This window comes from Pimephales promelas, chromosome 6, assembly GCF_988280905.1.
Source record: "Pimephales promelas chromosome 6, fPimPro1.hap1.1, whole genome shotgun sequence".
Classification (NCBI taxonomy): Eukaryota; Metazoa; Chordata; class Actinopteri; order Cypriniformes; family Leuciscidae; genus Pimephales; species Pimephales promelas.
This window is the reverse complement of record NC_142774.1, coordinates 14,112,623-14,135,976: the sequence shown is the minus strand read 5'-3', so window position 1 is coordinate 14,135,976 and position 23,354 is coordinate 14,112,623. Positions and strand designations below refer to the sequence as shown.

Below are 23,354 nucleotides of genomic sequence, written 5' to 3'. Positions count from 1 at the left end.
AATGTTATTGAAGAACAAAGAATAACCCGTTTTGATTAAATCAAAACGGGTTATTCATTGTTCTTCAATAACATTCTTGGCTTAAGTTTGCGTGGATCTTACTTCAGCAAATCACCTCTCAATGCTAGGCTACTATCTATCCCCATTCTGTGGGGTTGTAACAACGGAACTCTTTGTTTGACATTTAACTCACCATTTGTGATTGCCCATGCGTGCTGTGAGTTATATTTAGCTGACAAATGTGGCTACAATGTATCAAATTTTGAGAGCTATAACACAAACAACCACTGAGTTAATGCTCACACAAAATATGTTACTTTCATCCCCGGTCTCCCCAACTACAATATTCCGTACAGAATTCCATTTTGACTTCATCCCGACATCCAGAATACTGAACGAATCTGATCTCTGACCCTTGTTCATCTCGGTCTCTTCAGATAGCCTACGAAACGGATGTGTGCGTGGCACAAAGCGAGAAGGGTCAAATTGGCTGGCAGTAGTTGTGCGTAAAACGCCTATACTGCAACACTTGTGGAAGTCTCCGCCCCGCACATCTCTACGGGCCTATTATGTCCTATCAATTATTCCGCACCGCACGTCCGTGTGTTCATTCACACATCCGTGTGTTTAGACCTCATGGCAGTGTTGCGCGCATGCACGCACGCGCAGGCAAGGCAACTGTTTGCTTATTGTATGGCTTTTTTTCGTGACTGAATCATTGAGGATAGTGGGAGTTTTATTGAATAAAGGAGCAGAGGAGGGAGAGAGAGAGAGTGAGAAAGAAGAAGAGAGTGAGAGGAAGGGAGGGAGGAATTCGATGTGCCCATATAGGCTTCGGAGTGTTTATTTATTTGTGCTAGATCTCCATTTTCTTTCTTTCTTATTATTTTTCAACCGATTTTTCCAAAATGAGGTTAAAGGTTGGATTTATCCTTCGAAGTTTACTGGTCATCGGCACATTTTTGGGTCTGGTTTTGCTTTGGTCATCCCTGACACCGAAGGCAGGCGACGATAACCCGTTCGCTGGCTTAATGGTAAAGTATCACTCTAATGGTCGTTAACGTTATTCATCTGGAGATGTGAGTGTTTTCGCTGTGTTTGCTGTTAATTTCGCCATATTTTAGTATTCAGGAGGGTCGGCTAGCATGATGATTAGCATGCTAACTGCTGCGGTTGTCATGGAGATGAGCAGCAAGAACTGACCGATGGATTGAATCAGACACAGGACGTTTTTATTCATCTTGAGAAGTATTTAAATATGTATTTCCATTCTGAATAAACTTAAAACGCAGATATGGATGTCAGCTACTAGCATAGCTACATTTCGCTGTCAGTGTCTACATCCTCATAAGTAACGTTAGCAGCAAATTCAGCGAAAATCCGGAAGGTCGTTTATGTAGTTATCTCACTGGTTGCGTATTTGAGACACGTGCATTTAATTTAAAATGTCAATTATTTAATATAAACATTTAATGTAAACTGTTTATTTTAGATGGTTTGCTGTATAAGTAACTTTACTGATTATGTAGCCTACTAATGGGGTCTACAAGATCGAATAGGGGGTCAATATTCTTGCAGACTAAATTTAAATGATCAGCTCGAGATGAGTACCTAAGTGTTAGGCTACATGTAAACACATTTATTTGCTTTCAGAAGAGATTGCACAGAAATGGAAGTGACACGTGGCACATTGACACATTTCTGTCAACACCAGTCTGGTGTAGCTTGTCTCTGTGGTGTGTAATTCTCGCGGATGTATTTGCATTGCTTTTGTACGGAGCACATTGGGACTGTTTCTTCTTTTTTGTTTACTCATTTCACTCAGGTTGTCTTTTGCATAATGTGTGCTTATGTAAATGTTTATTTGAAATTGCGTGTGTGTTTACATATGTAAAGCTGTCATTTGAAATAATACGTAGGCTAATACTTGTATGGCCCATGTACATGATTACTGGTATGTAGCAAGAAAATGGATCTTACATTCGAAGAGGGGGGGTCAACGGCTTTGGCCAGTGGTTCTCAACTCCAGTCCTCGGGACCCACTGCTCTGCATATTGTGTATGTCTCCCTTATTTAACACACCTGATTCAGATCCTCAGCTTGGTATAGACTCTATTAACTGAACTGAGTGTGTCAATAAGAGAGACATACAAAATGTGCAGAGCAGTCGGTCCCGAGGACAGGAGTTGAGAACCACTGGCTTAGGCTAATGTTATTCAGAGGCTCAAACTGAGGCTATTTGAAGTGAAGCGATGTGTTTTATTTATTACTTTTATATGGTCGTATGCATGTTCACTTGAGAGTTGAGTGACCCCTGCCCTGACCTGACGCATGTATTGGCGAAAGCATGCGGCCCACAGGATAGTGCAAAACAAAACACTTTGTCACGATTGAATTAGAAGTCTAAAACGAGGATTTTTAAAAAGAAATGTCGGAGAAGATTGAGTTTGTTGCCCAGCCCTATTTGTTTGAACCGCGAGATGCGTCTACTTTCACCTAGCTTATGCTAAGCTTAGTATTTCATATGCTAGAACTCTCACGTGGACTTGCGGATGGCTGTTTTCCATTATCCTAGTGATTACAGTTTATAAAGTTATAATTATGGATATTTTTCTTACAAAAACGCATCGCTTCGTTTCAGAAGGCTTCAGAAGTTATAAACTAACATTATCACCTATTACAAAGTTTGGATATTTTTTTAATATATCTCCAATTGTGTTTGGCTGAAAAAAGAAAATTATATACACCTTGGCTTGAGGGTGACTAAATTATGTGATCATTTTTATTTTTGGGTGAACTAACCCCTTGACAACATAAATGTTATTGTTACGTTTACTTTATTAAAATCATTAAGTAATTCAAATCAAAAAGAGTGAAATTGTGTGTACCACAATCTGAAGGTGAGCATTTCAAGGGATTTTTACTTTGCTAAAAAAGTAGATACGGCTTTATAGGGTTAACATCTAATGTAAAATGTGTCTCATTTCATAGGCAGGAAGAGATGCAGATAAACTTCTACAGCCCCTCCCTCACAATAATGACATGGTTGACCAGTTCAAGCCCGTTGTTCCTTGGCCCCACGTTGAAGGAGTTGAGGTTGATCTGGAGTCTATCCGCCAGAAAAATGGTGACAAGCCAAACCCTGAATTAAGAGCCCAGAACCAACAGAATGTCATCCAAAAGCAATATGTCACCTTCAAGCCTCACACCAATGTTTTTAGCGAACCTGTGTTGAAAAAAGGGATTCTGGGGAACTTTGAGCCTAAAGAACCTGAGCCTCAGGGGTCCCTGGACGGACCAGGAGAGGGGAGCAAAGCGTTTGTGTTGGGACCTGAGTATAAAGATGCGGTTCAGGCTAGCATCAAGGAATTCGGCTTTAATATGGTTGCCAGCGATATGATCTCCTTGGATAGAACTGTCAGCGACTTGCGGCATGAAGAGTGAGTATGAGGACTTTTTTTTTTTTTTTTTTGCAGTGTTTTGATGGTTTTAAATCGTGTTTGGCTTCATTTAATATTAACAGGTTGGTCCTCTTTTGTTTCAGTATGTAGGCTATTTGACTAAAGTATCCATTTACAAAATTATTTACATTTCTTTTTAAGATGCGCAGACCACACACTATAGACAGTCAAGTTTGACATCTTGACTCGCTGAGTTATTTTTGTGATCACACCCAGAAAGATGAAAACGATAAGGTCACACCTTTTCAAACAAGCTATTTCAGTGGTGTAGTAATGGAAGAAAACCCTCCTTTTGAGCCACGTCATTTTCCATTTCTCCTTTAATCTGTTCACACACCCACAAACTGGTAATCCTGAATTTCTCACATAAATTTCACATAATTTTTGTCAAGTAAGACCATGGAACATAGAAGTACTTCGGTGTACCATGTATTGTAAACAGCATGTATGTAAATATCAAAGTTCCTTCGGATACAAACACTACCGTGTTGTATCCGTATATTAAGGAATGGATCCTATAAACTGATTTCACACAGCTGCCATTTTGAAATCGAAAGTTAGGCTCCGGTGGGAAAAACCCCAGAAGTACAGATAAACAACAATGCCTTGGACTACCAACCTAAAGCTGCTGCTGTTATTTACACTATTGGATATATGTATATAGATTGTTTGCATTTACCCTTCTCACTGAAAGGACGGTTAGTACAGGGTAGATAATTTGCTGCACTCTACTAATGTTCCAGACATTATAGCCATAACTCAGCCACCAAAATGTTGTTTAGCCACGTCACAGCTGAATGATAAGCCGCAGTCTCTCTCATTAACTCCCCTCCAAGCTGGAAAGCTGGATTATCTGCCTGAGACTGCTTTATGAGCTCATACAGCTTCAGAAATGTTCTACCTGAGGGTTTAACAACAGCTTCAGCTTCATAGTTGAGTTGACCAAGGTTATCCAGTTTGAACACAAACTCATTTCCTTTTTTTATTCAACAATATCATTGGTTACATTTCACGCTTAGTTAGTATACATTGTCATTGGGCAAAAGTTGATGGTATAGAGAGCATGCAGTGTTTTCACAATCAGCAGTTTAATCATTAGTGCATTTTATAGCGCTTTGGTCTGTGCTGTTTCTTTTGCAGATAGCCTGAATGGTGGCTTTTAAAGGGATAGTTCACCCAAAAAAAGTAAATGCTGTCATCATTTACTCACTTTTTACTCACTTGCTGTCATCATTTACTCATGCCATTCCAAAACTGAATGACTTTCTTTCTCTGTATGACCTTTAAAAAATATATTTTGAGAAATGTTTCTGTACAATGGAAATCTAAACTGTTTTGTTACCATCATTGTTTGGAGTGGCATGAGGGTGAGTAATTTTTTTATTTTTGGGTGAACTATTCCTTTAATGATAATTGTATTTAACTTATTTAACCAGCTTATTATCTAAACATTATATGTATACATCTTGAAGATGCTTTTAAAAATGTATTCAAGGTATACATTTTGTCAGCATGCTTGTTCCCTGGAAATTGAACTCGACCAGGTACAATATTGTGCTATTTGAGGGACATGATCCTAAATATAACCAAATTCAGTCATGCTCATTCATGCTCATTCATTCAGCTGTGTTGTAATGTCATTGTTACACGTTTTGACTTAATTGCCAGGATGCTTTTAATACACAACGACACATGTTCTCTTAAAATTGCTTCCTTCTTTTTTTAGTAGAGAAATCTATTAGGGCTGAAACAATAGACATCACTGTTCTTTGGTACAGGCAGGGTGCAAAGGTTTTCAACAGCTTATGAACTTGCAGTATGGCACTAAATGTTACTGGGAAAAAGAACACCGCTGATCTTTTGCAGTATTATTATTAACATTGGTTAGAATATGGCCCTTTTGTACTGATCAGTTGTGAGCCTGCAGGTATGTGACTTCTCAGAGTTCAGCAGAGCTCAGATATATTTTTAACTTTTCACAGACGTAATTATGATTATATAGATATTAGAATGATTACGGTATGGCATTTGTATTGGTTGTATATACTTTGGCAAACTAAATTGTTGATAAGGGTATTCTGTGATACCAACTTTTGTCTGAAGATGTCAGTGTTTACACACTTTGTTTTTTTAGTAGTGATGTTTTACTTCATTTCATAATTTAATCATGCCTTCTTCATAAGTCAACACTGCAGCATGTTAGTCAAGTCAAGTAAGAATAGCTTTATCAATTTTGTAATTTTAAATCTTTGTTTGTTGGCACAAACAAGTTTTTTGAGCCAACAACTTCCCTTGCAGTTATACTGATATGTGACATGAAAGGAAGCAGACGAGGACACACAATGATCCATCTATTTTCTGCTTTTTAAGCCAAATATTCTAGGCTATACTCTATAACTTACATGTTAAATTGTCAAATTTGTTACTTTCAAAAAATGTTATTTCGTCGGAATTGCATTTGAATGGCCATCAATGGAAATTGCTTTTTAATTTATGAGTGAAATAAGGTGAGTGGTTTACATTAGGTTGTTTTGAAGAGACCTTGTTTTAGAAGACTACAACCACCACAAGGAACAGGGTTGACGAGCTTCATGATTCCAACAACCATTGTAGTTCTTCTAGATTTTTATTTTTTTTTGCTACTATTATTAAGATTCACATTTGATGTATAACTGTATAATATTTTAGCCAATATTGTAGAGCAAAACAAGTCTCTTCAAGTGAGCTTTGCAAGACCCTATTTTAGAGAGAGATAGCTGCAGATCGATATAGTGGGCGTGCCGAAAGGTGAATTGCTGTAACAGAAACTAACCTCTAATCCTACACCCTGACATACAGCTTTCACTACCAAGGATAAATACTTTTATCCACACCCATAAAACGTTTCAGCACGGCAAAGATGCAGTGGAAATTTTCATGGGAACTCATGATGAATTGGCCCTCTTAGTTGGCCTACAAATGGACGTCACAAGCGAACAGTTCCATTACCTCAGAGATTCAGTGCTAAAATTAGCTAAGACGTGTAACTATGTAGAATCCATGTTGTTTAGAAGAACAGTTAGTATTAGCAGTCAGATGGTGACTGCGTGTTTACAAGTAGTGCAACACACCTTCATCTCCAGCGAGATTGAATGCCATGGGAGTGAGTTGTTCTTCCAGTTAAGTGGCTTTACTGTGCTATGTAATACACAAGTTAGGTCTCTGCACACTTAAAAACATTGGAACCTAAGTCTGATGCTAAAAAGAGGTTAAATCACCTTAAGAAAGAAAGTATTGCTCTGGCAGTCTATTGTTGCAGGCAGGAAACAATATTTGTTATGGTTTAGGAGGTACATTTTGTGTTTTAATCAGTCTTATGCATAGGTAAATCTATGGTAAAAAATAATTTTTACATAAAGGCATCAAGAAATTCCTCATCAATATATTTTCTTTGTTTTTCAAACTTTTACTTTAAAACTTCTGTTTGTACTATGTATGTAAGAACTATATATTAAAGGGATAGTTCACCCCAAAATGAAAATTCTGTCAGTTTTTACTCACCCTCATGTTGTTCCAACCCCGTAAGACCTTCGTTCATCTTCGGAATACAAATTAAGACATTTTTTTAAATTAAATCTGAGAGCTGGATCACTCCTCCATAGGCTTGTAAGGGAATGAAACTTGCCGGCCCTGAAAAGTTATTAAAGACATCGTTAAAATTGTCCAAGTGACTACAGTGGCTCAATCTTAAGTTTATCAAGCGACGAGAATACTTTTTGAGCACAAAAACAAGCAAAAATAACAACTTTATTTCAACTATTCATCTGTGGGCCTCTAGTCAGTTAACGTAGTGTGACACGTATGATCACTATTGGCGTGTGACGTACAACAACAGAAGCTTACACCGTTACAGTAGTGAGCTCAATCGAGAGAGACCCACAGAGAAGGAAATTAATAGTTGACTAAAGTCGTTATTTTTGTTTTGTTTTTGCGCACAACTGTAGTCACTTGGACTATTTTTCTTAAACAATTTCTTTAATAACTTTTCGAGGAACAAGTTTCAATCCCTTAAGAAGCCTATGGACTAGTATGGAGGAGTGATCCAGCTCTCAGATTTCATCAAAAATATCTTATTTTGTATTCCGAAGATGAACGAAGGTCTTACGGGGTTGGAACAACATGAGGGTGAGTAAATACTGACAGAATTTAGATTTTTGCGTGAACTATCCCTTTAAGCCCTAGTACAAATAGCCCACCTAGAACCTACACACAAAGCCAAATTGGTTGTGCATGCATATCCTTCAGTTTCATAGCTCAAATAGGCGCCTTTTCCCCACCTCTTTCTATATTTCAAATATATTAGGGTGTCTGGAAGCTCAAAGCTTCATAAAATAGCATGGAGTTTGTGCAATTCTACATGTAGTTCTAAACAGCATTCCTCCCCCAGTCCCACACACAAATATATTATTTACTGCAAGTGAATAAAACTGAATAAAGAAACTTTAATTTCAAGCTTAGAAAGAGAATGAGGAAGTGTAACTGGGCATTGTTTTCCCCCTGTGCGGAGGAAACCGTGAGCAAAGTTGCTGTTTCCTGTCGCACAAATATCTTTAACTGGATAGAGGTGCATGCCAGTGTGTAAGAATCTACTGCTAACACATGACAAGCTGTGTATTCGCGTGCAAACCCGTGAACAGTAATGCAGACCAGACACGCACACATAACATCAACACTCACTTCCAGTACAGAGTCTGTTCTATAGCTGTTTATATTGTCTGCAGGTGTAAATACTGGCACTATGATGACAACCTCCTCACCTCCAGCGTGATCATTGTCTTCCATAATGAGGGCTGGTCCACCCTGATGAGGACAGTGCACAGTGTCATCAAAAGAACCCCAAGAAGATACCTGGCTGAGATAGTCATGATTGATGACTTCAGTAACAAAGGTAGTGTGAGCAGCGTTTTCATTTCTTCATCAGATACTCTAAATAGCACATGTCTGTGGTTTGCACTATTCTTTAAACAGCACAATGCTTGTGCAAAAAAAAGCATCAGGTCTGACAACTAAAGTCATATTTGCACCACAAAGTGCACTGATGCTGGTAGTTTTTAAATTAACAATCACAAAGGAACTATAATGACATTTTACAAGTATTGTGACTGTAGCTCTCAGCTGTTTTCGAATCAATGTAGATGTAGTAACTGGAAGTAGTGTTGCTGTTTTTTTTATGTCCCTTGCACATTTTATTGTTGCAACAGCCAAGCAAACAAGCAATAATCAAACACACTTTCCAGTCCTCCTCAAATACCAATAAGTCTGAATTGTTTTATTTTATTGGTTATTGCATCCTGTTTGGTAATTTAGAAGAAACTGTTTTAAAAAAAAAAGATTAACCAATTAATTTAAGTGAAGTGTTTATTACTGTTTTTTTACTTCGAACTTTCTAGTTTTATTGTATGTATTCTGAATTAATCTATAAATTAGATTAGAAATTAGAAAAAAGTAATATCATACGATGCTGATGTGTGCTTGAACACACTGGAAGGAGTAAAAGTGACTGTTAAGTAGCATCTGCGTTCTGCGTGTAAAGGAGTCGGGAGATAGGCCTAACTGTCCATTTAAGCAGATACATCTGTATTCGTCATTCAAAAAGAGAACGTGAAACTAAAACTGCAGGTATAAAAAACCATAAACAAAACAGCGCGTGCTTACTGTTTTCCACTCGTTGCCCGATGGGTGTTTCTCTGACTCTAAGGCGGGCGTACACTGTGGAAGTTTGGACACTCGGGAGGACATGAACGATTGCACACGTTACACGTCAGTTAACCTGATAATCTTTCTTTTCTTTATTTATAAAGCACATTTTAAAAACAACCATGGGTTGACCAAAGTGCTATACCTGCTATGCTATACTATAAATAAATACAATCAGATAGATAGATAGATAGATAGATAGATAGATAGATAGATAGATAGATAGATAGATAGATAGATAGATAAAATACAACAACAACATTTTAGACTAACAACACCAAGAAAATTTGATCTAAGCATAGACTTAAAATAAAAAGAGATTGTTCCAGAGTGTTGGACCAGCAATAGAAAAAGCTTGATCACCACTGTGTTTCAATCTGGATCTAGGGATGGATGGCATTCCTAAATGTCCTGATCTGAGTGGTCACAAAGAGTTGTGTGAATGCACCTACTCAGCAAGATTATGTGAGGATTTAAAAACCAGGGTGAATATTTTGGATTCTACTCTAAATTTCACCGGCAACCATTTCAAGGAGATCAAAATAGGAGTGAGGTGCTGAAACTTATGTGAGCTATTCAGAAGCCTGGGTGCTGTATTAGTAGCACTAAATGCATTAGGCTGTAGTAATATTCATAGATCTAGCTTATGTGAAGTGGTTGTGTTTTAATATGGGCAATAGAGGGCAGATTGGGGACACTGGTCAAAATCATGTCAACTCCCTGAATTTTTTTATTTATTTTTTTTTTGTACATGTTTTAAAAAAAAATCGGGAGGTGCTCATAATGTGCTCGGCTCGTAATTCCTCTCATAACACGCGAGTCATGATCATACAAGCATCATCAGTTTACATGCAATTTCTCCCAAAAGGAAAAAAAAATCACCTGCGAGCTCATATGACAGCAAACATTGCACTGATTCAGTCGTGAGAACTGAAGTAGCAACAGATTTGTTCCATATTGAAATGTGAAATGGATTATCAAAAAAAAAAAAAAAAAAAAAAGGTACAGCAGGCAGGTACTTGTTTTTATCAGTCGGTTGTTGATTGGATGGAGGTATTACCTGAATGAGCTTGCATCCAAGATTAAAGGCCTGTTCACACCAAGCATGATAACTATAAAGATAACTATAAAGATATAATTCTAAAAATCGTTCTCCATATTAAAGACTAACAGAGTTCACACCACAGCTATAACGATAAAGATATGAGGAACGATATCGTTGGGATCACTTTCCAGCTGTCCAACGATAAAACACTGACAACCAATCAGAATCCATTCTAATTTAAAGGTCTCGCGCATTTAAAATGGCAGATGACATTCCAGAGAAGTTAAAGGAGAACGCCGGTGCAAATGAACCTTTGGTCTGATAAAACATCGGTACCTAGTCAACCGTTCTCTGAGATTTGTTTTCATGATAATGGAATGATAAAAGTTTTATCTCTAAAAACTGTTTAGCGTATAATGCTAGTACTTGGGGCATTGACTAAGTAAAAAAAAAATTGCTAGTTTATACCACTTACAAGGCTCAAAATAGCCCCACACTAACACAGTAACATAATGAGGGTCTATACATGCAAAAACGAAGCATTGAGAACTTTGTAAGTGTACAGACCGTTTAAAAAGAAGATACTTTATAAAGACAGTTCACTTCGTGTATACAGACAGGAGCCATCTTAGAAAATAGTCTCGATAACTCAATCCCCGAACGCTGTTCATACAGTTCCTGAACTTCATACAGTTCAGATCACTCAGCACGTCGTTCGTGGTTTGACTTGTCGTGACTGTTTTCCAAAGATGGCTCCTGCCAACATGACATCATGACTTTTGCGTAAACATACACGCCACTTTCGAGTCAAGTGGTGTGTTATCTCTACGCATTTTGAGCTATCCGCGTGTATGCGTGTATGTCTACGCCATTAACGTCCGAGTGATTCTGCATGTCTGTACATGCCGTCAAATGTCCCCGCGAAACGAAGCAAAATGTAGATCTACATCTGGGGAGCGATCTTTTTTTTTTTTTCCTAAGATGGTAAGGGAACAATCATAAATGCCATTAACCCCAGTGACGGTTAGGTTTAGGGACGGGGTTGAGGTAAGTCATATATACAGTAATAACGTTAAGTCAACGACATTCATAAACACGCTGAAAAGCGATTATGCGTCTTGATGGCACGCCAAAAATGGAAATACGAATTGGCGTGTCTACACATGCTACTTCATGAGATCAGTCTGTTGGTATGGACGCACACCAACGCATCTTTATAGTTATCGTGATTGGTGTGAAAGGCCCTTAAGTCCTATCTACTTGAATGGGGGAATCCTGAAATCTCAAAAATTGCTTGCCACAGTCAAATTTAAATAACATCACAAATCAGCAACAAGAACTGTCTCATAAATGTTGTTTTTTTATGGTTGAATATGAGCAAACCTAAGCTCCAGAGCCTTAACCAATTACAATGTCAGATATGTATGCATGTATATGGATGCACATATTAATTGTTCAAAATAAGATCAATAACATGCAAATAGATAGTAAATAAGTTTAATATCACTTGATTTAAATACAGAAGCTGTTGTGCACCCTATTTTTTTTTTTTTTTTGCTTTCTTGTCCAAAATGCTCTGGGGTTTGCATGTTGTCTTTCAGCTGTTACTGGTTTTTCAGGTTTAAGGAAATGATGAATGGCTTTATTTTTTTGATATCTCTCTCTCCTGAGAGTCTATTCTGCACGCATGAGTGAAAGAGACATATCTTCGCCACAACCTGTAGGCAGTTTGCCTGAAGACTAATGCTTAGCGCTTGTTCATTAATATGGGGCAAGCAGACTGTTACTGAATGGAGATCATTACTCTTTAAGAGATCGCTCACAGGGGAACTATGAATGAATGCAGTCCTGCAGAATTAGCCGATAAGAATCGATAAAGAGCGTATAGGCTCAGAATGTTTTATGAACTTTTTAGTAAAGGTCAGTAAAACTTTGTTCATGCTGCACACAGTTTCGATTTGGTTTTCAAATGCAATCTTATGGGCTGACTGTCTGCACTGTTATTTCACAAGTGGTCAAATCGGCTCTGTTGCTTAGACATAATCGATGTCTGCTATATCTACACTCACTGGCTGCTGTAGTAATGATGTAGGTTTGAACAATATGCCAATAACCCTATATTACAACTGAGTAGCAAGGTATAATTAACAAGAGCTGGCAGAAAGCTGGAAATTTTGCCATTTGCTCATGTTATGTCCCCATGGAGCTCATGAGGTGATTTGACAACATAAAAAATAAAGACATTGTTGTGTCTGTCAGTGTAGACAAAGCCTTAAAGTGTTTGTATGTGTTCTCTATCTAGTTCATCTTAAAGAGAGGCTGGAGGAGTATATAAAACAATGGAATGGGTTGGTCAAACTGTTTCGTAATGAGAAGAGAGAGGGTCTGATCCAGGCCAGGAGCATAGGAGCCCGCAAAGCCACTCTAGGACAGGTATGGGCCCCATTAATAACATGCTGTTTAATGGTGCTGCATAAATGTAGCTGTCTCACGCTGTGGTTCTGTCCTCAGGTGCTCATCTACCTGGATGCTCACTGTGAAGTTGGGATAAACTGGTACGCCCCATTGGTGGCCCCCATTTCAAAAGACAGGTATGACTTAAGCTCTAGGCTGCTTTTGTGCTCACTAAAAAAGAGACTTTGAAGATACATTTGTCTTTTGTCAAAATATTTTTTGTTTAATGTGCATGTGTTCTTAGAAATGTTCTCGTCCTATTCATGTTGGTTTATTAAAAGACAAAAAACAACAAAAAAAAAAACTTGTTTTAAAAGAAAAGTTTATATTTAATGAAATTAAAAAAGGTCATGTGGTATAACCTAAACATCGCATTTACCTTGCTCCTCAAAAACATCTGAGTGCTCACATCATAATTAGAGCTGTAACTGCGTGTTAATGCATTCCTAATCCACTGTCGTGTTTCGTACTAAACAAAAATAAATACTAATGGCTAGTAAGGCAGCGCCGCTTAATACGAGTCATTTTCAGAATTCTCAACCATATTCAGAAACAGTTGCAAAAATGGTGATTTCCATAACATCGGGAAGTTTTATCACAAATGACACTGTGTTGTTAAATAAAAGGGGTCCAATCAAGACGTGAGTTCATCCATCTGATATTTTAAATAAGCAACAAGGACTTTAAATGCTTAGTAACCAGTAACTAGTTCAGAGAGTACAGTATGGTTGAGCAGCGTGCGTCTCCGTCTCCTTAAGTGAACTAAACCCTTGATGATATAGTTCACTGTGGCTCTCACATTACATGACGTGGCAGACAACTAGTTGTCCAGTGCGGTTCCGTTCAATTAGCGTGGCTTTCTCGAAAATGCAGTTGTGAGTCCTGAAAATGTGCTGGTGTCGAGTTTGCTTATAGAATAGGGTTGTCGTATTCGTAAAAAACAAAACGCTGTATTAACGCAAGTAAGTGGTGCTGTCTTAATAGCCATTAGTATCTGCTGCTATAGAGTTAGTTCAGATTAATCTAAGTCATTCTTTTGAAAATAAATTTGAAAAGATATTTTAGGCGAACACATTTTTTTTTTTTTGTATAAATATCATGAATTAATAAATATCATTAACTGTTTTTTTTAAAGACTCAGTCTTTAAAAAATAATCTTCAGTCTTCAACTAATCTTGCCTTATAAAAATGTAAAATTAATTAAAATACTTTAAAGAAGGGCTGCAGTTCCTCTATGATATATCCCCTTGTATTGGTTTGACCACGTGACTTGGTTTTGTGGACATGAAATTAAAAAAAAACAAAAAACATATACAGTGTGTGTGTGTGTATATATATATATATATATATATATATATATATATATATATTATATATATATATATATATATATATATGAAGAGTTCAGATGCAAAAGCCTCTAAATGCCATTTGAAATTTTCTTCTTTAATGATGATTTTTATCAAACTTGTATATTTAAGTTCAGTAATTTCACAAATTACTGAACTTAAATATACAAGTTTGATAAAAATCATCATTAAAGAAGAAAATTTCAAATGGCATTTAGAGGCTTTTGCATCTGAACTCTTCATATATATATATATATATATATATATATATATATATATATATATATAATATTATTATTATTTGTTTTTTACATTTTATTTCTAGTACACTACACAGGTGTGTTGTGTGTGTTTTTTTTGTGTTTTTTTTTTTAATCCTAAATGTATTGTTAATACTGTGTTGTGTTAATGTTGCAGAACGGTTTGCACAGTACCGTTGATAGATTACATAGACGGCAATGATTATACCATAGAGCCACAGCAGGGCGGGGACGAGGAAGGCCTGGCGCGTGGCGCCTGGGACTGGAGCCTCCTGTGGAAAAGGGTCCCTCTTAGCAGCAGGGAGAAGGCTAAGAGAAAGCATAAGACCGAGCCTTATCGGTAAACTTCCACTCTCCTATAAGCATGATCATTTAATCCATTCTCTCTCTCTCTCTCTGTCTTGTTTTGTCTCCCCCACCCTCTTGTGTGTGTGTGTCCATGTTTGCTTGCATGGATTCCCCCCTTGTCTCTCCTCCATCCTCTGTGGCTATGTTCAGAACGGTGTGCACAGTGCCTCTCATAGATTCTATTAGCGGCAAGACTTATACCATCGAGCCCCAGGGGGGCGGGGACGAGGATGGCTTTGCCAGAGGAGCATGGGACTGGAGCATGCTTTGGAAACGTGTGCCACTGGGTGACAAGGAGAAGCAGAAGAGACTAACTAGAACTGAGCCTTATCGGTAATTTAGAGCCTTAATCTTGAGCTGATTAGGGCTGACCACAACACGCCTAAATGGAGAGACTTTGTCTCTCTCTCTCTTGTAAAGATTGGTGGTGGTCTGCTTATCTCTGCTTCTTTAACAGTTCAGCTCGTTTGATGCTCATGCTGCATACTAACTACTATGAAGTGGTCATAAAACAATGAAGTGATTTAAATAAAATGCTTCATATATTATGACTCCACTATGGCTGTTTTGGTTGAGTCGCTCGACTACTAGAATTTAGAAACGAACTACTCCCAGACCTTGTTTCTGCTTCTCTTTGCATGTAGTCTCCATTCTCTCTTGTCTACCAACTAATCTCTTCTTTGGTAGTGACTTGGCATAAGTCTACAACCTAAGTGCGCATATGTGCCACCAAGCAAAGGAAGGTGTGTATGCTGTTGCTGCTTGAATTTTCACTAGAGCTTCATCTTTACATTTATGCTATTTTCTGTGCACTCTGTCTGATGTTTGATTCTATGGGTAATATAATGTAAAAAGAGACACCAAAATTTTGCAGAATTATGTAGGCACTGAGACAAAACATGACACGCTTTCAATGCCAAGGTCATGGGTTCAAATCCCAGGGAAAGCAAGAACTGATAAGAATGTAAATGTGTACCTTCAAATGCAATGTAAGTTGCTTTGGATAAAAGCGTCTGCGAAATCCATGATGAAATTTTTACTGTTTGTTTTGGTGTCTCTTCGGTTTTGTTCACACTGCAGGGAAATCCTTTTTTTCCCGTAAATTATTTTCTTTTTTTTTTCTCTCAAAGAGGAGTAAATTAATTGTAGTCATCAGCTGTGATGTGCATATTTGCAGTTTGTTTTCACTGTTTTTCATTAATTCAGACTACAAACTACTAAATTGATTTCAGATTTTTACTGCCTGTCTGAACAAATCCTCATCTTTATAAGGGATACTCCACCGTTCTTTTCATTTTAAACTGTTATTACCTTAACTAAGACGAGTTGATGCATACCTCTTTTGTCTCAATCCGTGCACTCAATCACTCTGACGTGTGAGACACTTTGATAGCACTTAACCAGCCCAGTTCATTCATTAGGATCCAGACAGAGAAGCGACCAAACACCTCCACGTTTTCCCTATTTAAATACAGATTCACGAGTAGAGTAACTCGACCAAGAATGGTGATACAAAATAAAAAGTTGTGCTTTTGTATCAACTCGACTTAGTTAAGAGAATAACATAGTTTAATATGAAAAAAGAAACAGTGGAGTATCCCTTTAATGTTGTAAAATAGCGTATTGTATGTGTGTGAAAAGTAAAGGCTGAACAATCGTGATGAGTGAATTTGTTTGCCAGGTCTCCTGCCATGGCTGGAGGACTCTTCGCAATAGAAAGAGAATTCTTTTTCGAGCTGGGCCTCTATGATCCAGGCCTTCAGATCTGGGGAGGAGAAAACTTTGAGATCTCCTACAAGGTAAACCTAGAAATTGATCATAGTTTTCTCAATTGAAAGTTTTACTAGTTTAGTTAAGTTTGCATAGAGGTTAATTCTGTGTTCCTACATTTTATTTATTTATTTATTTTTTAAGGTAGAGTCGGTCATTTTTGGAGAGGCTAGCAATGGCGAGCTAGCTTTGAAAACATTAGATCCCACCCTTCCTTTAGAGTGTCTACAAAGCCACACCTCCAAAACACATGAACGCTTACAGCAAGAAGCAAACAAAAGTGTCATGAGAGATGGCGTTAAACATCCTTATGTCTCAAAGTGCATTAACATCTCAATAACAGACCTGCTGACCCATCCGCATTTTTATATAGCGGATACGCATTTGACTTGACAATTTGTCACTTTAAATTATGCAAAAACCTGGTGACACCTTTGTGCACCTGTTTGTTGAAGCCCTTTTTGTGGGATTTAATATCATATTTGGATATTGCCATGGAATAATAAATTATGTAGCTTTATCTTAAAGGTCCCGTATTATGCCCCTTTTCACAAGATGTAAAATAAGTCTCTGATGTCCCCAGAATATGTATGTTTCAGCTCAAAATACCCAACAGATCATTTTTTACAGCATGTTTAAATTGTCATTTTTTGGGGCTCAGAAAAACGAGCTGCTTTAGTGTGTGCCCTTTAAATGCAAATAAGGTGCTGCTGCCGGCACAGGGGGCGGAGCTTCATGAGCTTGCGCTCAGTCTCTCAGGACAATTTCATCTGACGGAATGATGATAATATCAGAAACTCTCAGTAACGTTGTTCATTTTGAGTCGGACAATAATGCTTACAGAGTCAGAGTGCTGTATAGAGATGGAACAGGTATAGTTTAATTATGATTATTATAATGTATTTGTCATCTGATTGTATGTATCCATTATTTATTTGTAGCCTACAAGTCTGCCGTTTCAGACCAGGTCTGAATGATGATCAAACATATACTGATGAGTTTAATGAAGTTTATTGTACATCACACAAACGATGAAGCGTCAGTTTTACTTCAGAAAATCACCGTAAGAGCTGAGTAAACACAGTAAGTTAAAAGAAGTGCATGAGTTGAGGGAGCATTCCTGTGGGTGGACGTTAGTCAAAAACTGTTCTACTGACATCATTAAAGAAGGAAGTAGAGGGATGTAGTCCAAATGGGCCGTTCGAGGCTACTTCGAATAGGCTACTTCTGTTAAATAAAATATGTTGCTTTGAGCTTTATAATTTTACAGATATTATTTATTCTCTTAACAACAACATTACACACTAACTAAAGTTTGAAACATGGGATCACAAAGAATGGGACCTTTATACACATCTATTTGTTGTTGTATTTTTTACTGTTTTCAAGGGGTTTCTCAATTTTAGACTACTTGACCAGCACACATTATATGCAAGTTAAATTTTAAAACTTTAGAAGTCAAAACTAGAATTAATGGAGATAGGCATGTGTTTGTGTGTCTTGCATTTGTCTCAAAAAAAAAAAAAAAAAAAAAAATATATATATATATATATATATATATATATATATATATATATTTTTTTTTTGGTCATAATTTTTTGAGGCAATGCAAGACGCATGTGTGTTTGTGTCATGCGAAGAGCCCCCCCAGACTGATACTACTCAAATTAATTTCAAGGTTGGCATGTCTGCAATAAAAATTAACATAAAAATAAACTTGATCTAAAGATCACTGATCTATATCACGCGACTGCTGCAGATTAATTTTGCCGTTGATAGTGTAGGGCCCTATGATTTTCGCGATAACGAAATTGCGGACGGAATCGCGGAATTGGCCAATTAACGCGGAATCTAGTGTTAACGCGGAATTTCGTGGAATTTTCCATATTTGGTTTGAAATTCTGTTTTTGTGTGGGAGATGAACGTATGTCTGGTGAAAATGCAGACCGGGGGAAGCAAATTTGGGCGACACAAACCCCTCAACCCGTCATAAAAAAAATAAAACGGAATTTGGGAAAAAATAAAACGGATTTCATAGGGCCCTAATAGTGTTGCATGGGGTGAGAATTGTTGCATTATTCCAAATAAATAGATTATGATCCACAAATAAATGTAAAGAGTTTCACAAAAATATATAAAACTCACAAATAGATAAAATGAGATTTGCAAATAAAAAAAATAAAAAATACATTTACAACTCTGCCTGGGATTTATTTGTGAACCACTTTCTGTGCATCAAGCCAATCAGGTAACGGCCACATTGAGCTGACCAATCGTAGCATGTTCTCGCTACAACCAATCACGTTAGGCTTTACACTGGGGCGGTCTTGCTCTGAATTAACTTTTATCATTCACGTTCATCTCTGTCTATGGTTCATCTGCATTGGCTCAAATAGGAAGTGTAAGGCTAAAGCCCATAATATTTCTACAGTAAAATATGTTTAAAATTTGGATTTTGTTAGAGTTAGACCATCAACACCAGAAGTGATTCAAAATCCACAAATGCGTGAGGGGATTTACAAATATCATTATTACAAAATAACCTTCTTCAGGGTGATATTTCTTCTACAATAATTGCACAGAGCAACACAGTTAGCCAACTTGAGCAGTTTTTGTACATGGACAATTTCTGAATCCCAGCCATGTGTGTGTCCTGTGTAGATATGGCAATGTGGTGGGCAGCTTCTGTTCGTGCCATGTTCACGGGTGGGGCACATCTACCGTCTGCAGGGCTGGCAAGGAAACCCACCTCCTGCTCATGTAGGCTCATCCCCCACACTGAAGGTCAGTTTTACTCTTTTTATTTTATAATCAGACCTTTCTGAATCTGAAAACAAAACTGGGTCAAAGCTATACTTTACTGATAAACTTTAATCTAGTCTGTAACCTCCCTTCTCCTTATTGGCTGCATGTAGAACTATGTGCGGGTCGTGGAGGTGTGGTGGGATGAGTATAAGGACTATTTCTACGCCAGTCGGCCTGAGACTCTCACGCTGGCCTACGGGGACATCAGCAGCTTGAAAAAGTTCAGAGAGGAACATCGCTGCAAGAGCTTCAAGTGGTTCATGGAGGAGATCGCCTATGACATCCCTCTACATTACCCACTTCCTCCAAAGAATGTTGAATGGGGAGAGGTGCATATAGTAGTTAATGAAGAAATGGAGTAAATGCAGTTTGTTGAAGGGCTAGTGAATGTTGTGGAATTTGTCATTATTCAGTCGATTTTTCTTTCGACAGATCCGTGGGTTTGAGACCAGCTACTGCATTGACAGCATGGGCCACACCAATGGTGGCAATGTCGAGATTGGGCCTTGTCACAGAATGGGTGGAAATCAGGTATAGGGAAAAGTTTTAGCAGCAGTACTGTGCTTTTAGAACAAGTTTTTGATCTCATTTCAATTTGGCATTTTTTCAGCTCTTCAGAATTAATGAAGCAAACCAACTCATGCAGTACGACCAGTGCCTGACAAAAGGAGGAGATGGAACTGCCGTCATCATAACACACTGCAACTTGAACGAGTACACGGAATGGAAATATTTTAAGGTATGTCACAACAGGTTGCGACCCTCTTTTGTAGGGCTGGGTATTGACACAAATTTCACAATTCGATTCGATTTCGATTCAATTCAATATTGATTATTTTGGATATCAGTTACAATAAATGGCAAATTTTCACAAGGAAATCAAATCTCTTAGCTAATACTGTAAACTATGGGAGTCTAGTTGTAGCCTAGGCTTCATTAGCCTATATCATGAAGGTAATAATTAACTGTTTTGTAGCTATACAAACACTTAAATTACACTTTTATTTATTTTTATAATAAGAAGATCATATGAAATATAAACATTTAAATGGTGGCTGTCAAAATTGCCAGATTTATTCAAATATGCATTAAATATTGAAGAACATTAAGATTATAATGCATATGTAATATGGTGTATATATTTAGCAAAATGCTCCTCTCTAGAGTTTATTTTTTCTAGCTGACTAACGAGTTTATGTGGGTTTTCTGAGGTAAATATATGACGATACATTGATTACAAGCTGTTTAACTGACGTCTTTCCACGGTTGAAATGCTGATTGAGCGTATCAATGTGACATGATACGGAGTTCGATAAGTTGTACTCTATCTTTTAACACACGTTCAGATGCTCGTTCATGTTTATTTCGTGCTGTAACTGGTATTATTAACCCGGAAGAGAGATCAGCTATTTATGTTTTTGAATTTCTAACGAAAATGGACACAATTTGAAAATTTAGACTTTGTTTCATATCAATAGTAACAAAGGACAAAGATTATGGTGAGTTTTTGGATGCATGCAGCCGCGATACAATGTTCCATTCATTCAAATGAAACAGGATGACTAATCGATTCTTGAGATTTAAGAATCGATATCGGTTCGTAAAAATGAGAATCGATTAATATCGAGAAATCGATATTTATTACCCAGCCCTACTCTTTTGTAATGAGCCCCTAATCAACAAAACCACCATTTTTACCACATGTTGATTGCATCAAAATATTTTAGAATAATTGTTTAAGTTTAATAATGCCCTATACACAAATTAAACTGTAGATGACACTTAACAATAAAGTTTAACAGTAGTGCATGTAATCGCTAGATCTAACAATGAAAAAAACTTAAGCATTTCAAAAAACTTTAGCATTTCAAGTCCGTTATGTTCACCTAAAGCTGCATTTATTTGATGAAAAATACAGTAAAAACTGTAATATTGTGATATTACAATTTAAAATAACTGTTTTCTATTTTAATATATTTTTTAAAATGTCATTTATTACTATGATGGCAAATATGAATTTTCACCATTATTACTCAAGTCTTCAGCATCACATGATCCTTCAGAAATCATAATATGCTGATTTTGTGCTTTTCTTGTTATCTATGTTTTTTCAGGATTTATTGATGAATATCGTTATATTTTTTTTTAACTGTGTAAAAGTCCCTTTTGATCCTTTTAATGCATAGTTAGTAAAACATAAAACAATATCCCTTAGTTAACAAACATTGACAATTATTAATATTTTATACATGAATACATTAATAATTCTGTAAAGTAGTTTTTTTAAGTTCATGATACCCAATTTAGTAACTTTTATTGTAAAGTTTTAGCAAGCTTGATTCTGTACCTTTCTGTATTAATTCTTCACCGAACTTTTCCAACGCTTCTGATTTCTCGTAGGATCTGCATCGATTCACACATATACCTACAGGGAAATGTTTGGATCGCTCTGATGTATTACACAAGGTTTATATAACTGACTGTGACAACAGTAAGAGCTCGCAGAAGTGGGAGATGAACAATATTGTGGCAGTTTGAGAGCTGGCTTTACTGTTTCAAATATGCTTCAAGGAAAACCACTGACTACAGAAACATGTTTTACCAGTATACTGGCTAATGAGGTTTTAGTCATCGCAACTGAACTCTGATCATATTCTTTTTTTTTTCTCCATTGAAGACAATGTTTACATCGGTTCATCCCGTGTCCATTGCATGGGTTTTTTTTTTTTTTTTTTTTTGTAATCTGTGGATTGGAGGGGTTTACCTAACAGAATGTTTATCTTTTGTAGAATGTGCACAATGTGTGCTGAGATAAATTATCTAATACCACTTCTGTTGCTGCTCCATTATGAAGTAAAGGTTGTCCATCAAGTACTGGGATGAATAATATATTTTTTTAACACTGGAACTTTGTTTGAGATGTCAACCTGCCACTTGAACTTTTTTCATCTTTGGCACAATGGCACATTTTTTTGCCACATTCTATGGGTAAAGAATGGAAGTGGAAAGACAAGGGAAATGAGGACAAGGGGTCAAAAAAAAAAAAAAAAAAAAAAAAGTGATTCATTTATTTTTATCTACTGCATAAATGTTTGGTTGGTTGAGGAACATTACTTGTTTGTGAAAATCATTGATTGATTTATACTGTTCATGGCCAAAAATCACAAGTAAATGGAGCAAAGTTGTGTTTTAAGGTTGGGAATGATTGCAATGTGTACATTTTTGTTTGTTTTGTACAATGTAAATATGATTATTTCTAAATTAACATTTTGAGATATGGTGGGGTTCCGAATGAAGGTGTAAATATCTAACTTATAATGGCTGTTTTCTCAAGAAAATAAATGGAACATTTTTACCAGTCTGTAGCTGTATTAAAGTTTGTTTTTAGTTGGTTATAAGCACTGATATTTCAACCTTTAGGATGATCTAGGGAATTAAGTTGGCAATTTTGTTGGTTTCCATATATATATATGGAAATATATATATATTTTCACTTAGAGGCTTTTGCATCTGAACTCTTCATATATATATATATATATATATATATATATATATATATATGAAGAGTTCAGATGCAAAAGCCTCTAAGTGCCATTTGAAATTTTCTTCTAGAATGATCATTTTTATCAAGCTTGTATATTTAAGTTCAGTAATTTCACTTAAATGACAATAATAATTACCTATTAATTATTATTTAAGTGAAATTACTGAACTTAAATATACAAGTTTGATAAAAATCATCATTAAAGAAGAAAATTTCAAACGGCATTTAGAGGCTTTTGCATCTGAACTCTTCATATATATATGTGTGTATACATGCATATATACACATACATATATATATACTGTATATACATACATATATAAACAGCTGCATAAATCACTGCAAAAAAAATCTGTATCAAGTCCTGTTACTAGTTACATATTTGCCTAATACTAAATTGAACCATGAAAAGTTTAACTACTGTAGTAATAAATGGTTTCTGTATTTGGTAACACTATTTGCAAATCTAAAAGTTAAATCATTCAACAAGTTATTAATTATTAAATTGTTTTCCGAGTTTGTGAATTTTAAACACCTCCCTTTAATGTATATGTTATGGGTTTGTTTTGCAGTGTTCTTGGA

General features: G+C 36.6%; 1 protein-coding gene across 2 annotated transcripts; it reads left to right on the top strand.

Moving 5' to 3' along the window:
• The first annotated feature begins 594 nt into the window (after window positions 1–594).
• Window positions 595–22,589, top strand: galnt7 (UDP-N-acetyl-alpha-D-galactosamine: polypeptide N-acetylgalactosaminyltransferase 7). Of its 2 annotated transcripts, none has more exons than XM_039691172.2 (12): window positions 595–1,034; window positions 2,992–3,440; window positions 8,222–8,388; window positions 12,545–12,675; window positions 12,754–12,833; window positions 14,463–14,645; window positions 16,335–16,452; window positions 19,085–19,207; window positions 19,339–19,557; window positions 19,661–19,759; window positions 19,839–19,967; window positions 21,629–22,589. In XM_039691172.2, the coding sequence occupies exons 1-12, from the start codon at window positions 909–911 to the stop codon at window positions 21,764–21,766; spliced, it is 1,962 nt and encodes a 653-aa protein (XP_039547106.2). In that variant the 5' UTR covers window positions 595–908; the 3' UTR covers window positions 21,767–22,589. The 2 variants fall into 2 exon arrangements, with proteins under 2 accessions (XP_039547106.2, XP_039547099.2); XM_039691165.2 differs by lacking the exon at window positions 14,463–14,645 and adding an exon at window positions 14,804–14,986 and having other exon boundaries at window positions 596–1,034.
• Window positions 22,590–23,354: the final 765 nt, after the last annotated feature.

Excerpts from the sequence above, each read along its gene's own strand:
- galnt7 (XM_039691172.2), top strand. The coding sequence starts at position 909 with ATGAGGTTAAAGGTTGGATTTATCCTTCGAAGTTTACTGGTCATCGGC. Across the intron at positions 8,389-12,544 it reads TGATGACTTCAGTAACAAAG|TTCATCTTAAAGAGAGGCTG; the intron begins GTAGTGTGAGCA and ends TTCTCTATCTAG. Across the intron at positions 12,834-14,462 it reads GCCCCCATTTCAAAAGACAG|AACGGTTTGCACAGTACCGT; the intron begins GTATGACTTAAG and ends TTAATGTTGCAG.